General features: G+C 42.4%; 1 protein-coding gene across 7 annotated transcripts in view; it reads right to left on the bottom strand.

Moving 5' to 3' along the window:
- The window catches only part of LOC149351237 (uncharacterized), a 104,164-nt gene that overhangs the window by 65,521 nt on the left and 23,596 nt on the right, over window positions 1–15,047 (bottom strand). For 6 of the 7 annotated variants that reach the window (XM_089580505.1, XM_089580510.1, XM_089580506.1 and 3 more), the window contains exons 7-11: window positions 9,733–9,818; window positions 8,699–8,858; window positions 8,537–8,600; window positions 6,431–6,634; window positions 380–421 (exon numbers count right to left, since the gene is read on the bottom strand). In XM_089580505.1, coding sequence (XP_089436631.1) covers window positions 380–421; window positions 6,431–6,634; window positions 8,537–8,600; window positions 8,699–8,858; window positions 9,733–9,818 — 556 coding nt within the window. The remainder of the gene's footprint in view (window positions 1–379; window positions 422–6,430; window positions 6,635–8,536; window positions 8,601–8,698; window positions 8,859–9,732; window positions 9,819–15,047) is intronic. The other variant, XM_089580508.1, reaches the window with a different exon arrangement.

The following is a 15,047-nucleotide window of genomic DNA, read 5'->3' as shown; positions in this document are numbered from 1 at the left end:
CGGCATTGCGTTTTCAGCGAAGAAGCAGTTGTTTCATGGGAGAAAACCAATGCCATCCAAGGGGAAGCTCATGAAGCATTGTTTCGCGACATCGGATGACGCACAGCAGCATGCAGGCGAAGGCAGAGGATATCTGAAATTTCGGCGATAATGACGTCACTAAGAGTTTCCCTGCATTCTCCAATGCAGTGAGGAGAAGCTTGAACATCATCACGATTTTAATCTACGATTATTTCACCATTCTAAATGGTAGGGCAAAAATACTTCACATGCTTTACCTAGAAGCTTCATAGATTCAAATTCTCGAATAACCTCGAATTCTCAAAAGACCATTTCAGCTTCCCTTTAATTAGCTTAATACACAAAACCCTTCACTCACCTTTATCTCCAAGCTGTCACGCTCAGACACTACTTGGTGAGCCTGGTAATAGAAAAGAAGAAAATACAAGTTTGTTTTACCTGCAACCTAAACAACAATTCTGTGCAAATTCAAGAAACTTGGCATGTGGTCAGACATTCAAATTGTGGCTGATGGGCCCCACACAGTAAGTAAAGTTTGTTAATGTTCTGAAATAATTAAGCAATAACTAAATATGGCCACAAAAGTATCAACAATAAAATTCAAAGCTTCCATCTCGCTACACAACAATTAGGTCTTTCATTTTTAGGCTCCCTTTCAGGAATTTCATATGCTTTTAATCTCCCACTGCCAAGCTACAACAACCCATCGCAGTGGCTCAGGGGCTTTGGCGTTCTGCCACTGATCCCAAGGTCGTGGGTTCAATCCTGGCCGTAATAGCCATATTTTCATGGAGGCAAAATACAAAGATGCCTGTGTGCTGAGCAATGCCATTGCACATTAAAAAACCCCTAAAGTAATCCAGAGCCCCCCCACTGTGACACCCTTCACAGCCGATAATATAATCTTGTCACGTTACAACAAAAGTACCTGAATTTTTCATATATTTGATTTTCAGACAGCTTGCAAATGTCAACAAGCCATGCACTCTGCATGCATTCAAGAATGGCTGAACACAAAACTATGAGACACTCCATCATATAAAGCAGCTATGGGGTCGTTGTACAATTTCAGCAGAAATGATCATTTGCTGCTGAAAATGCTTTTGAGGATGCTGTTCAGGTTGCTCTACAGTATATTTGTGGCACAACTGGCATGCAAGTAAATAAACACAGCTCATGTGTGCATAGTGAAATTTATTTGCATGCATGTTCTGTTGCAGCATCACTGCTTTGTGGACAATAAATTACCGTGTGATTACTGTAAAGTTCAGAGAGAACTCCCTCACTGGAAATATCACTCGCCCACCTTTTGGGGCGAAATATCGAATTTACTAAAAGACTCCAAACGTCGCCCACCCCCCAAAAACCGCGTTAGCTTCAATGCCTTCAAAAGCCTGGGAAGCTCCCTCCGCAAAAATGTACACCACCCTACTACTTGTCTGATTTCAGTGGTAAGATGGGGGGGAGGGGGGGGGATATTGATTTTCTTAGAAAGGGGAGGAAAGTTTACAGGTAAGATAACTGTCCCAGCAAATTACAATTGTCGAGAGCCCGGATAAGGGAGGAAAGGTAGTATGGGAAGAACAGAATAGCGGAGAGGTAAGGGGAAGATAAGGGCAAAGCTGACATCCGAGGATGGATGAAGCTGTTTAAGGATGCCCTGAGAAATCGTTGGTCCTCTTTCTTGCAGAAAGGGAGCTGTCACCACTAAGGAGAACCTTAAGAAGTCATTGTGTCAGGATATTATAAGCTTCGTGTTCGAGGCTTAAGCGGCTCTTTGACAGCATACCTCCCTGGCATCCTTTAAGCAGTGCGGCGTCTCCACACGTCTTGGCGACTCTGACTATGGAGAATTCAACTACCACCTGGACTCTGTAAGCAGCGAATTGGTGATGGGCCCCGAAGCTCAGGGAAGCATGGCGGACGAAGCGCTACGGCTTCTATTTGATACTGACAACGATCAGTGCGTCTCTCAATGGGTTCAGTGGTGATGAGTGAGAAAATAAACATGAATTTACCGCTAATGTGACAATTGGGCAACTTTTTCTAGCTTTTGGCACTTGACCCGAAAGTTCACCCACTGCGTATTTTTTTATTTATACCTTCGTAGTTTGGGTGGGCGTTCTCTTAGAACTTTATGGTCCGAGTAGTAAAATGGGAATCTTCTGTAGGCAGGAAAGGAGCAAGGGCATAAGTGTGAAGGCACAATGTGCAAGGGCGAAAAGAATAAGTGCATTATCAAGAATTCTGCAAGAAGTGCCACAAGCAGCTACAGCTATTAAAAATATTATAGTGCCTTCTCTACAGGGTGCTAAGACCTTACAGGTCTTGTCAAGTATGTAATAGTTCACATTTTATATTGAACAGTAAGCTAACAAACATTAACAATAAATTTATGAACTACTTAATAAAGGTGAACATTTTAAATCTGGAAGTTGTATCATTTTTTAAAGTTTGGTAAAGATAACTAATCAGACAAAAAGGAGAGTCTCAGACAGAACATATGATTAGAAAATTCCTAAAATATGATTATACAGTAAAACCTCGTTGATATGTTCCCGGTTCATACGGTTTCCCAGTTCGTATGCTCAAAATCGCGGACATTAAAAATGTCCCATTGAGTTACACTATATTTTTCCTGGCTAATACATTCCCAGAAAACACGATTTCCCGGCTACTATGTCTAAAATTTCGACAATTTGTGGTCGTATAATATGTTTACTGACCAATTACCTGACTGATCACCTTCCTGCATCAACCGTTACAAATACTGACAACCAACGCTTCAAGACAACATTAGAAAACACTGTATAAGTAGGAGCAACTATTTTTATATTTTTGTTGTTGTTTTTGTACGAGCATTTTGTTTGTTTTTTTCCCTGTATTGCTGCGCTGTATGTTGTGTATTATATACTATTAACCAGCACACCAATAACCCAACAGCTAACATTGTATAACTAGGAGCCATCATTTTTGTATTACTAATTAGTTTGCTGCACTGTGCTTTTTTTTTCTTGAAATTTATGTAACCACTCCCCTCAATAATGCCTCTGGCCCTGAGGGTACACGAAATAAATAAATAAATAAATAAACCGCACGTGTGCAAACATACAAGTGGGCCGAATGAGAGGGAACGCAGACTACAGACAAACTGCAGTAAGTCACTCTCACGTCGTGGGCCCAAGCAGTCGCCCCCACATGGGGGGCCACGCCGCCCCACTATGCCTCATTAATTCCAGTTATGGCAATAAAGTTTATTCCGGAACAAAGAATGATAAGAATACTCGGTATGTGGCTGCAAGGTAGCAGGAAATGCAGCCACACACTCAGCCTGCTACGCAAAGCGGCGGAGCAAGTAGGCCGAATGATAAATAGAGTAGCCAGCAAAAGGCATGGCATGAAGGAAGAAGACACAATCAGACTGGTGAACAGCCTGATAGTCAGTCGAATAACATACTCACTACCATACCACGTAACCATCAAAGCTGAAAGAGAGCAAGCAGAAGCTATCCTTCGCAAAGCGTACAAGATAGCCTTACATCTACCAAGGAACACGTCCAACGAGAAGCTAATGCAACTAGGGCTAAACAACACTTTTGAAGAGCTGAGTGAATGCCAAATAAAGGCACAACTTCAAAGACTCAGCGACACAAGAACCGGACGAGCACTTCTGACTAGGTTGGGTCGGGAGACGGAGAACCATCACAACAACAGGGCAAACATACCAGACGCACTAAGAAGAAACATAAGCGTACAACCCATCCCCCGCAACATGGACCCAAACCTCCATGCCAGCAGGAGGAGAGCCAGAGCAGAATACTATGAAAAAACAATAGGGCACAGGGACAGCACGGTATACACCGACGCTTCCCCGTACTATGGTGAACGAGGAAATAAAATGGTGGCGGTAGTCGTCAACCACCAGGGAGAACACATAACGAGCCTCACGGCCAGGGCATCAAATGTAGCAGAGGCGGAGGAGATAGCGATAGCCCTAGCAATGAGGGAGGGGGATAGAAAGGGGAGACCCTTGAATATTTTAACAGACTCACAAGAAGCGTGTCGAAACTACACAAAAGGAAGGGTAGGCAAAACGACACTCAGGATCCTCAGCGAGGGGACACCCTCGGGGAGGAGAGAGAAACATAACATAATTTGGATACCAGGCCACGCGGGGGTCTGGGGCAACGAAAGGGCGGACGAACTAGCTCGAGGGCTTACTATCCGAGCTGGGGGGTCACAAGCCCCGGAGGAGCTCTGGACTAGCCTAGGGGCTGGGTACTCTGAAACACTAAGTTTATACAGGGGGCTAAGATACAAATACCCCCCACCACACAAAGAGCTAAGCAAGGAAGAAGCCGCAAAATGGCGGAAGCTACAGACAGGCTCCTTCCCCAACTTATATATACTAAGCAAGATGTTCCCGACACAATACCGCGCCACATGCCCTTGGTGCGAAGCGAGGCCAACACTATACCACATAACATGGGAATGCGACAGAAACATATCGTTCCACAAACACGACACACCAAGTGCGGAGCAATGGGAGAGCCGGCTCACCAGCTGCGAGCTAGAGGCCCAAAGGGCACTCATAGCACACGCAAGCGAGGTGGCCAGACTCAGTGGAGCCCTGGACTAGGGGACCACCCAAGGCTAGGAGGCAACCTCAAGACTTGAAGAGAAGACTTGAAGAAGACCTCCACCGCAGGCTAAATCTTATAAATCAATAAAGTTTCTACTCACTCACTTATTCACTTACTCTCCCGCCGTAGTGGCTTCTCTGCAGTGCATCTATGCAATGAGGCGAAGCACCACCACCACCACCAAGAACAAAAAAATAAAAACGGCGCGCTAGCTTTCGCGACGGCCGCTTTTGCGAGGACACGATGAGAAGAGGAGAAACGCTGAAGTTTCTTAAACAAACAATGCCTGTTACTGCCGAAAAAAAGTTTCTCTGGTTCAGTGCTTTGTTCGAGTCTTCTGTGTCCGTATTTTTCATCCCTGAGCCTTTTTTTTTTGTGTGTGTGATGTGCCGACTGTCCCAAATTTGTGCTTGACTGTACTTTTGCTTGTTCACATCCTAAGCTTGGCTTGATAGCTTTGTGAGTAGTCAATACTGCGCTTGATGCTCACACATTACCCTGCACTTGTTTTACGCACCATAGCTTCTGGAATGCATTATAGAATTCCTCAGCCCAAACCTCCCAAAAACTTAATTATATAGATGCTCGCTTCACAAGTCCAGAAGCTCCAATCTGGCCTCATCTTCACCATGCACTAGTATAAGAGGTATTCATGTGATGTCAGGAGCACCATTTTGTGGTACAGCGTGCAGCTTCAGCAATGCAAGCTGGAGCAGCTGGCGATAAGCCATTTAGACATGTGCGTGGCCTTTCACCGAGCTCTATGTACTACCAAATAGCGGCGACTGTGATGTCGGTGCAAGCTCCCTAAAGCTCAAACAGTGAATTAATCAATGAATATTAGGTGCATGCATAAGCACACGAATATGCATGTAATTATTACAAGTAATTTTTCCACTTCACAAAAAAAATCAGTGCAAGTGATATGACCAGCTCTAAGTAAGGATTCCTTTCCACATATCCCGGAGCAGTTCATCTGACTGAGTTTTCAGCCACTCAGCTAAAGATGCTTGCAGTGATGGGCTGGTGCGTAAGAAGGGTGTAGACAGCACTAGCAAAGCCATGACCACATGCAGGAGCATCCACGTCATATGTGTAAGGTGTTGAGTTTGGTTTGAACCCATGCACCGCAGAAACCTACCATTTTTTTCTTTTTTTTAATGGGCATAAGCATCCCCCAGCCTTGTGCTTGGCTGCCCCCAGGGTGGAAATCCTTGAAAAAGGTGCCAATCAAGCTCTGCAACCAATATCTCAACAGTTGCAGTTCTGAGAGCCCTAGAAAACTGTGTTTTCTCGCACTGTAATATCAATTAGGACTCGACGCCAGCTACTGAACTTGAAACTTTTTGATCACCTCTAGCTCATTATTGAGATTACAAATGTAAGCATCTGCTAATCCACTGCCTAGATTTCATGGCTTTGCTACTCAAAAACAAAATTAACCATTATATCCTTGCAAAGCTTTCAACACGATACTTTAATAATCTGTTCCCACTATATGTACTAAATCTGTTCCCACTATATGTACGATTTAGGCTGCCATTCACAATAAGTTCTCATATACAGCAGTGCCTCAAACGAGTGATTGAGGGCAGTTACAGAACTTACATACAACCTCTCAACTTCTAATTTTATTCACTCCTGAATTATATTTTATCTAGCACATTTTAATTATTACAAGTAGCTTAGTCTTGTTAGTCATTCATGTAGCTTTTGTCAAGTTTTCTTTATGGTCCGCTATCCATAAAAGCTGAAAACTGACGTACAGTGACAAGAAGTGATGACAGGAGTGAATGCATCTCGGAGTCATCATCCTGAAGTTCACGGAGGTGGGTGACCAATGTGTGGTTTTGACGCACAGCTCGGCGGTAGGCACCTGACAGAGCACTGTGGTCACTGCGCAGCCATCCCACTTCTTCCTCCAGCTGAACCAGTTGCTGTTTCAGCTCTTGCCTCTCCTGCTCGGCTAGCTGTGCAGGGAGCAGGCACAAGACATCTGTACTGTCTGCACAAACCAAATGACCAATGCGGTCATAGCCAAACTAGCAGTAAAGCTTTTGTCAGGTGTCATAGAAATAAGCATGTTGAACAGATGATGGAAGGTCTCTTCGATTTGGCTGCACTTACTGCTCCAGCTCAATGAGTGCATCATTTCGCCTTCATTTTGGCAGAGCAGCGCACGCCTGCTGCACTCCCATCTTCGTTTTGCAAAAATGCCAACCTAGTGCAGCACGAGTTCTTGGCTCACTTGCATTCTCGGAATTAGAAGCGTAGCTGTGGTGCAGCAATACGGCAGCCCCCATGTGTAGGTCGGAGAAGATTTGACCCTAGTTTAAATGAAATGATGAGCGTTCATTCTTGACAGGAGGAGGTGGGTAACTTTGTGGCATCAGAATTCTGAACCTAAGCGGTCAGGCCGAGCCCCATTAGAAGCATTTCAGTGCATATTTGTAAATCACCTGCGCATATACATGCAACGACTCTTTTTTCTACATGTAAAACGACGATTTCCTGGGGCTGGTTCATGGCAACAATCACTGCGATTTGCTGCTAGAAAATTCTTCATGCGGTTCGAGGTTTTGGCAGTTGTTGATGTCAATGGCACTCAGCTGGCTGCAATTTGGTGGCAGCGCCAAGGCTAGCAGACGACTAAGCCTGCACTCGACTATTCGTTCTGGAAGCAGCAAGTGCTAAGGTGCACTTGAAATGAAGCTGCACACTTGCGGCACCACTGCGGAACTTGATGGAACTAGTGCAGCCAAATTGAAGAGACCTCAAGAAATATAGGAATGTGATGGAGGGGCGTGGCATCAGAGTAGGGCATCTAGCTTAGAGAAGTCATTGACCTAATTTTTTTATTTCGGAATGAGTTAATGAAGCTTGTGCTTAACTAGAAGAGCTTTTCCTTTGTTTACTAGCTATCCTATTGGTTATACATTTAATTATTAACCAGTTAGTTAGCTCAAAGTTCGCCCTTAACCATACCTGCATTTTTAAGATTTTTCTAAAGCTTTTGTTGCATGAACAGCTATGTGTGTATCTAAGCAGCACATGCCCACAACACACTCCTGCAATGGTCACACTTCAACATTCAGCAAACTGCAAGGCATTAAATCATCATCACCATCAGCTTGGCTACACCCACTGCAGGGCAAAGGCCTCTTCCATATCTCTATAATTAACCCTGTCCCGGGCCAGCTGCGGCCACCCTATCCCTGCAAACTTCTTCACTTCACTCCTATGCATCTCTCAATTATATGGCACAACCAGAACCACTAACAAACATGTTTGCAGGCTGATTTGTTCTTGGTGTTCCCCTTATATTTAAATTATATTCTAGCCTAATGCAAATTTTCTTGTTATGCCTCCCATTGTCAATGCTAATAAGGACACGGCTTTGGTAAAATACCACACCACACTGTTCCTCAAGTCTTGCCTCACATCTTTTAACAGAACAGCCTATTCCACATTAATGATACATACTTTATACTTTCCAACTATTTGTGTACCACGCTCAAGCTAAATGCTGCTATAGAAGAGGTTATGAATTGCATTTCGCACACTCCTTCCTCTTGTCACTTAGACCATTCCCTCATATCAAGATTCATGCTTTGCCTTCACAGCCACCAGGTGACGAGATGTGCATTAAAACTGGACCAAACCTTTTTGCATAAAGTCGGTGAGCAGTGCAGCAGAAATCACTAATTACATGCTCCCATATTGCAACATACACAGCTCATTGCAGCATTTTCAGAAGCAGGGGCGACTGTCCGGTGTTTCCTTAATGACCTTTTGTATGGCATTCAGTTGCCTCGAGTACAGTGTGCAGTGAGGCAGAGAGGCATGAAGAAGAGCTACTGGCACTAACTCACCTGGACCTTAAGCGTAAGATTTTCCTTGTCATTCTGGTACTTCTGTTTGAGCTCTTCTAGTAGCCTAGAAAGTGGAGAGTAGAGTCACGAAGTTACCACACAATGAAGACGAAGGGGCCCATTTATTACTAGGGGCAGCTGTACTCCAGGTGAGGGGCGCACCTCTTGACCTCAAGCATGGCTGTTGTGTGGAACTGAAAGGAGACCGAGTTTTGTGTGGAGATCAACAGCTGGTCATGCTCCTGCTGCAGCTTGGCCAGGGCTCCCTCCAACTCCTGCTTCTCCCGCTCCAGCTGGCTCACCTGCTGGCTCAGGTGGTCCACTGCACAACACGGCCACCAGACAGCACAGCTGTCACAGTGTGGCTCACTTTTGAAAACCAGACAAGCAACAGGCCAAGGGGGCCACTCTACACCACACCAGAAGCAGAGAGTTGCAAGACCACAGAAGAAAAAAAATTGGGAAAGAAACTGCTTCTACTCTCTGGACAAAGCATGCATTATGTGACCACACCTCTCTGTAGGGTACCTTGAAAGAGGTCTTGATATAAACCTTACTGTAAAAATGCCACATATACTGTCCAGCTACTCTCATCTCCAGCACTCTTTCCCTCCAATGCTTACTATACTCAGGTATTTATTTTTACACTAGGAACTCCAGGTTCTGAAGAAAAATATGAATTCTGCAGAAGAAATGAAAAAGACAACAGAGTCAGCTTGACACAGTCACAGGTATTGTATTTCAGGCTTCAGCAAAACAGCAGAACCATTAAAATAGAGATTTGCAACACAGGAAGTAGAAGGGCAGCGCTGGAAGAATAATGGCAGCTGCACCAAATTTTACAACGAAAGAAGAGATGCCCTTGTCATAAATGCACCTGCATTGGCTTGAGCCATGCGCTACAAATGATTTTTTTTTTTTTTGACAAGCATCACAAAACACATCTCCTTTTACTGCCACAAAAGGCCTTTTACAGAAAGACTTCAGAAAGGCTTTAGTGTCCTAGCAGCAGCAAAGTGACAGGATAAGAGAGCTTTTTAACAGTCCTACTACAGAAGTCAACGAACATAATACAACACAGCCACAGTCACAATAAATTCCTGTCATGTGTTATGTTCTATAATATGTCCTGAATGGGGTCTCAACAGATGTTATCTTAAATACATAAGCTTAATGCAGGACTTGGCAGCACTCACCATCATACTTGTACTGTGATTGTGCATCTTTCAGCTGCTCAAAAAGGTCATGCTTCTCCTGTTCCGTAGTCTTCGCCTCTGTAATGCTAGAAATATAGACATAAATAGATACCAAACATTAAGAGAAATTTAAGCTCAATCATTACAGCTGGCACTTTGCACAGCAAACCTGACACGAGCAGATATCATAGAAGGCAGAACAAAGCACTTCACAAAAAATTACAAACTGCAGTTTACATTCAAGATTTAAAAGACTGTTTAACCACCATGGATTTTCTTTGTTTTTTAAGGTTTTCTCTCTCTGCTCAGTGTAACTAGCAAGCAGAAAACTAGTCTGGCACATACCATATTTGCTCACATAATGAATGCACATTTTTTCCAAAGACATCAGTCAAAACTTGGGGAGTGTGTTCATTATGCAGAGTAAAACATTCAGGAAACATTTGAAGCTGTAAAAAACAGGAAAGAAAGTAGGCTGGCGGAATAAATATTTCATCCAGTACGACTCACCTTTTAAATAATACAAAATGCACTCTCCAGCATGGTTTCCATGTTCGAGAGCATAGTCGAGAACTTTTACCTTATTTCCGCACATTTAATTGACATAGCAGCCCGTGATGCTGTTCAAAGAGAGTGCCACTGAAGTCCACTCTAGCACAGCTGACATCAGTTAGCGTGAAGTTTAACCGCTACAAGTTGTCACAGTCTTGGCAGATCGACCTTTGTCACCAGGTGTGGTTTCTACTGGTTCTCGGATTCCTCACAAAACATTTCTATTGGCTGTTCATCCCGTGGGGTTAGTACAGAAGTCTTGACATTCAACAGATGGCACTGCTCTGTTTCGGCAATCAAAAAGGGTGCCAGCTAGCATTCACTATCATCAGCAACTGGTAGACTGCGCGACAAAATAATGGGGTGCATTTATTAAGCAAGGGAAAAATAAATTGTACTTTTTGACAGCCAAAGTAAGAAGTGCATTCATTACTCGGGTACGGTCATTACGCAAGTAAATACGGTGTAACAAAGTATGTGCAAAGCAAAAAGATCAAAAGTCAATTTAAGCAGTATGTACCCTCTCATACATATAATATTTCACATCCACATCAGATCCAGCATATATTACAATGTACACCTGCTTTTTTCTATCATTATTAAAAATGTGCCACTTCTGCAGCCTAAATGCGGTTAGAAATCAAAGGGCAGTTATCGAGTTCCCCGTTGTAAAATCAAGGGTGCTCGGAAAGGTCTCCCAAATTAGTTGCTTCACCTAAATGAGCTTTCAACTAATGACGGGCAAGTCAGTGCCAAGTTAACACTTCACAATGAGAAAACCTGTGATTGCGGTTTAAGGACACATTCTGCCAGGAATGCTAACTAAGGAAGTTCTGCAAATATCTGCACAAACTGGTACTGATGACGGCAGGTGAATGCTTGTCCTCAGAGGCACAAAAGCACTATAAGGGTTCAGGGCAACTGAAGGCACACATCATTTTTTTGTAGAAGTACACTGAGCTGTACTGAAGCAAAGGTAGGAATGAAAGTACACTCTCCTCATCAAGAACTAGATGAAATGATCTGTCTATTACTTTGCCTGCATATGGCCAATTTATTCACTGTTCTCTTAGTAAAACATTATTTACGTAAACCCACATATGCTGTACACAGTCAGACATTCCTGAAAAACTAAACCTCTAGTATGCTAAGCAAGTTTTTATGTTCAAGTCTGTATCAAAAGGAGCCCCCTGTACTTCTAACTAATAAGAACATGCCTCTGATATCTGCTCATCACATCACACATATGTAATTCAATCCCTCAAAGCTGTTCAAATTTACGCACCCCATTTCACTTCCAAAATCACAACAGCCATTCCAGTGTAACTAACATCAAGTTATTGTTATTGCTCAAAAATTTACTGTCCACTAGGGTGGCCACAATATTTTGCTTACAGCACAATATATCTAGAGCCATCATATGTCCACACTGCCACTCACACAACCACAGAGTACTTCACATGGCTTACATGGTAATCAATTGTTAGCACATGCAATCCATCAAGGTATAAAATGAATTGATCGCTTTCTTGCCAATATAATAACTTTACCTGTTCTATCGCACTGCATAAAATGATCACTGTGAGCACACTGATGATGTTGCTAACTAATGTTTAATGTCCTAATTATTTATAAGTGTTCCATATAATATGCATGTTCTTACATGCTTTTTCCAGTTACCTGGTATTTGGCTTCATGATCCCAAAAGTTGTATAATATCATTTATTTTGATATATTCTGTTACACTTTGTGCCATTTCCTGATCCACATTACCGTATTTTCCAGTGTATAAGACGCGGCTTTTTCCAAAAATCTTGCTCGTGCGTCCTATACAAGGGTGTGTCAAACGCATGGCTGCATGAGCTCAGTCTATGGGTATCAACAAACAAGCTTCAAATAAATACAAAGAAAACAAAATATATGATATTTTCTTCAAAAAATAAGCCCAATGTCTTCAATCTAAACCTGAATTTTAATGATGCATTGCTTGAGCGCGTAGATTGTCATTCCTTTCTAGGTGTTACTTTTCAGTCGAACTGAACATGGTCTTATCATGTAGAAAATATAAGAATGAAAGTAGCCAGATCTATTGGAATGTTATGCCGCCTTCGAAATTCGTCCCTGCCAGGCTCAAAAAGCAGCTTTATTTTTCACTTGTACACTCACACTTTAATTACAGTGCTTTAATATGGGGAACCGGAATTAACACCGATAACGATAGACTATCTGCACTGCAGCGAAGGGCGATTAGAACATTATATAAAGAAAATTTACACCCTGTAACCTTAATGAGAACACAAAACATCCGACCTTTTCACGAAATATACACACAGAAATTATCTACCTACATATTCTCTGAAGTATCAAGCAATTACAGTCGATTTGTTAGTCATTATCTATATAGAGATACTGGCCACAATTTGCGTAGGACTTTCACTGTCATAGAAAAACCAAGGACAAATTATGCTAAACAGACAATTGATCATCAAATTATGAAACTACATATGTAATAACTACCCAGACATTCTCGAGATCGCAAGATCATGTAGAAGTCTGAGAACTTTCAAACGCAGAATACAACTTCTTTTCACTCCAAATAGCTGGCCAAACATGTACGAATAATGATTTCTAATTGCAAACTTAGTGTGTTCTGGTTTCTATATTTGTGTACAAAGTGTTACTGCTTTTTTCTTTTTGAAATTGCTCCATGTGCACTTTTGTACGGTGATGACTGCTAATAAATAAATAAATAGAAATAAAAAATAAATATGTGAATTTTCCGTGTTTTTTTGCGAGCTTTTTTAAGCGAAAAAATATCACTACCAATGACACGGTTGCAACACGGTTAATACTTCAAATGCGCAACTTTTTTAGGTGAAATTTATCATGAAACGGCGGGGATGACGATTTCCGGGATCACAAACACGCGACCGTTTCGGAGGCCCCAAGCAAAAGTAATGTGAAATGCCAAAAGATGACAACAATCGCACTTTTCGCCATTGTCATGACAAGCCAAACAAGCAGGCGTTCTTTTTTAGCCGCCACCCTTTGCAACTTTGTTTGCTCGGTGTATATAGTGTGAAGAGAACATTTCAGCCGCGTTGCCTCCAGAAATGGATGAACTTTTTGATAGTGCATCCGAAGATGACGACTTCGAAGGTTTTAAGCAGAAATAAAATGTTCTTATGGACATATGGGAGAGTTCTTTCGTTCACTTAGCGTTGCTTAAGAATTTCTCACAGGTATGGTCAATTTTGCGATGGTCGCACAAGCGTGTTTAATTAATCCTCACTAGCCTAACTGGGTAAATTGGGGTGGGTCTTATATACGGGTGCGTCTTATATACCAACTTTTTCAATGACAGCCTGCATATATGGTGGGTGCGTCTTATACACCGGAAAATACGGTATGTATAACCGCTCCCCCTCATGTACTGTTCCAGTTTCATAGCCTGTGAGGTATATCGATAGGGTGGATAGCTGAACTAGTTGGGGCATTCTTCAGAATCAGAAGCAGAGAATGAGACAATGACAAAGAAGGAACAGACGAAGATGATACTGCACTGATATCTGAAATTTTATATGAAACACCCATGCTTATATTTTTTAAATAAAATAGAATTTCAGTTGCCAGCATAGCATCATCCCTTTCTGTTTGTTCCTTCTTTATTGTCTCATTCTCAGCTGCCGATTCTGAAGATTGTCAGGTATGGAAATAAATTTTTAAAAATAAGCCCTTTTTTTTTCAAGGCTTCAGCTAATTTTAAACACATGAAGCATTCCAGAACAAGCTTTTAAGAAGGCATAGGACAACAGTGCATTGTGGACTTTAAAGCACAATTCACAGACCTGTTGCAATTACTGTTAACTTGTAAAATGAGGCAAGCATGCATTGTAACCCCACCTTAAATTACCTTACATGCCAAGCCATAATTCAAATTATCATTTTGTAAATATGCAATGTGTTCTGAAGCATCTAGTGTTCTCTTCTCTACTCCCATTTCATACATAGCAGGCAACGCTGCCAAAGCTAGCACGCCTGTTCGCACAGGCCAAGTCCGCGCCCAAAAAAGTAGTTCGCCAAACAGCCACACTGACCACAGACATATTTCGTGCGGCAAATCTCAAGTACTGTGAATGACAACCTCCTGCACTTCGTTTTACTTCTTGCCACATTTTCGTCCTGCAACTAATCGAGACTTCGAGAAGCAAAAATGACATGTGGCCGTATGATATGCAGCTCATACAGTGAATCGCTCTTGCTCCATTTTCTCCTAAAAAGTAGTCCACACTCGATGGAAATTATAGCCAGAGGGCCTGAACACCGAGTGCCTCACAGCTTTGACCATGATTTTAAGTGCCACCACTTCGTTTTATACTGCTCTTTGTTTTCGTTCAAACTCTGACCAAGCATTCGAGAAGAACAAATGATACGTGGTGGAGCAATATGGTTTCATGGACGCACTGCTTCTGCAGCCTCCGCAGCGTTGCCTGCCATGTATGAAACGGAGTACAGTAGGACAGGATGCCAGAAATTAGTGAGGTCAAGAGCAACCCTGGAGGATGAACAATGCAATGAATTATTGTTACTAAATGCAGTACTCAAGTAATGCTCACTTTAAAGAATTTTCCCTTTTTCTGGAAATTTCAGGTTCAAAATTAGGCCTACAGGTAAAAGGGAACCTTCACGAATTTCCAGGCAATTCCAAAAATTAGCAGGAAAACAAGGGAAATTTTTTTTGGCTAAGATAAAAGTCATGGCTA

This window comes from Amblyomma mixtum, chromosome 3 (genome assembly GCF_055824585.1).
Source record: "Amblyomma mixtum isolate Tamu chromosome 3, ASM5582458v1, whole genome shotgun sequence".
NCBI lineage: Eukaryota > Metazoa > Arthropoda > Arachnida > Ixodida > Ixodidae > Amblyomma > Amblyomma mixtum.
The sequence above is the reverse complement of the archived record's forward strand: the minus strand, read 5'-3'. Positions and strand labels throughout refer to the sequence as shown.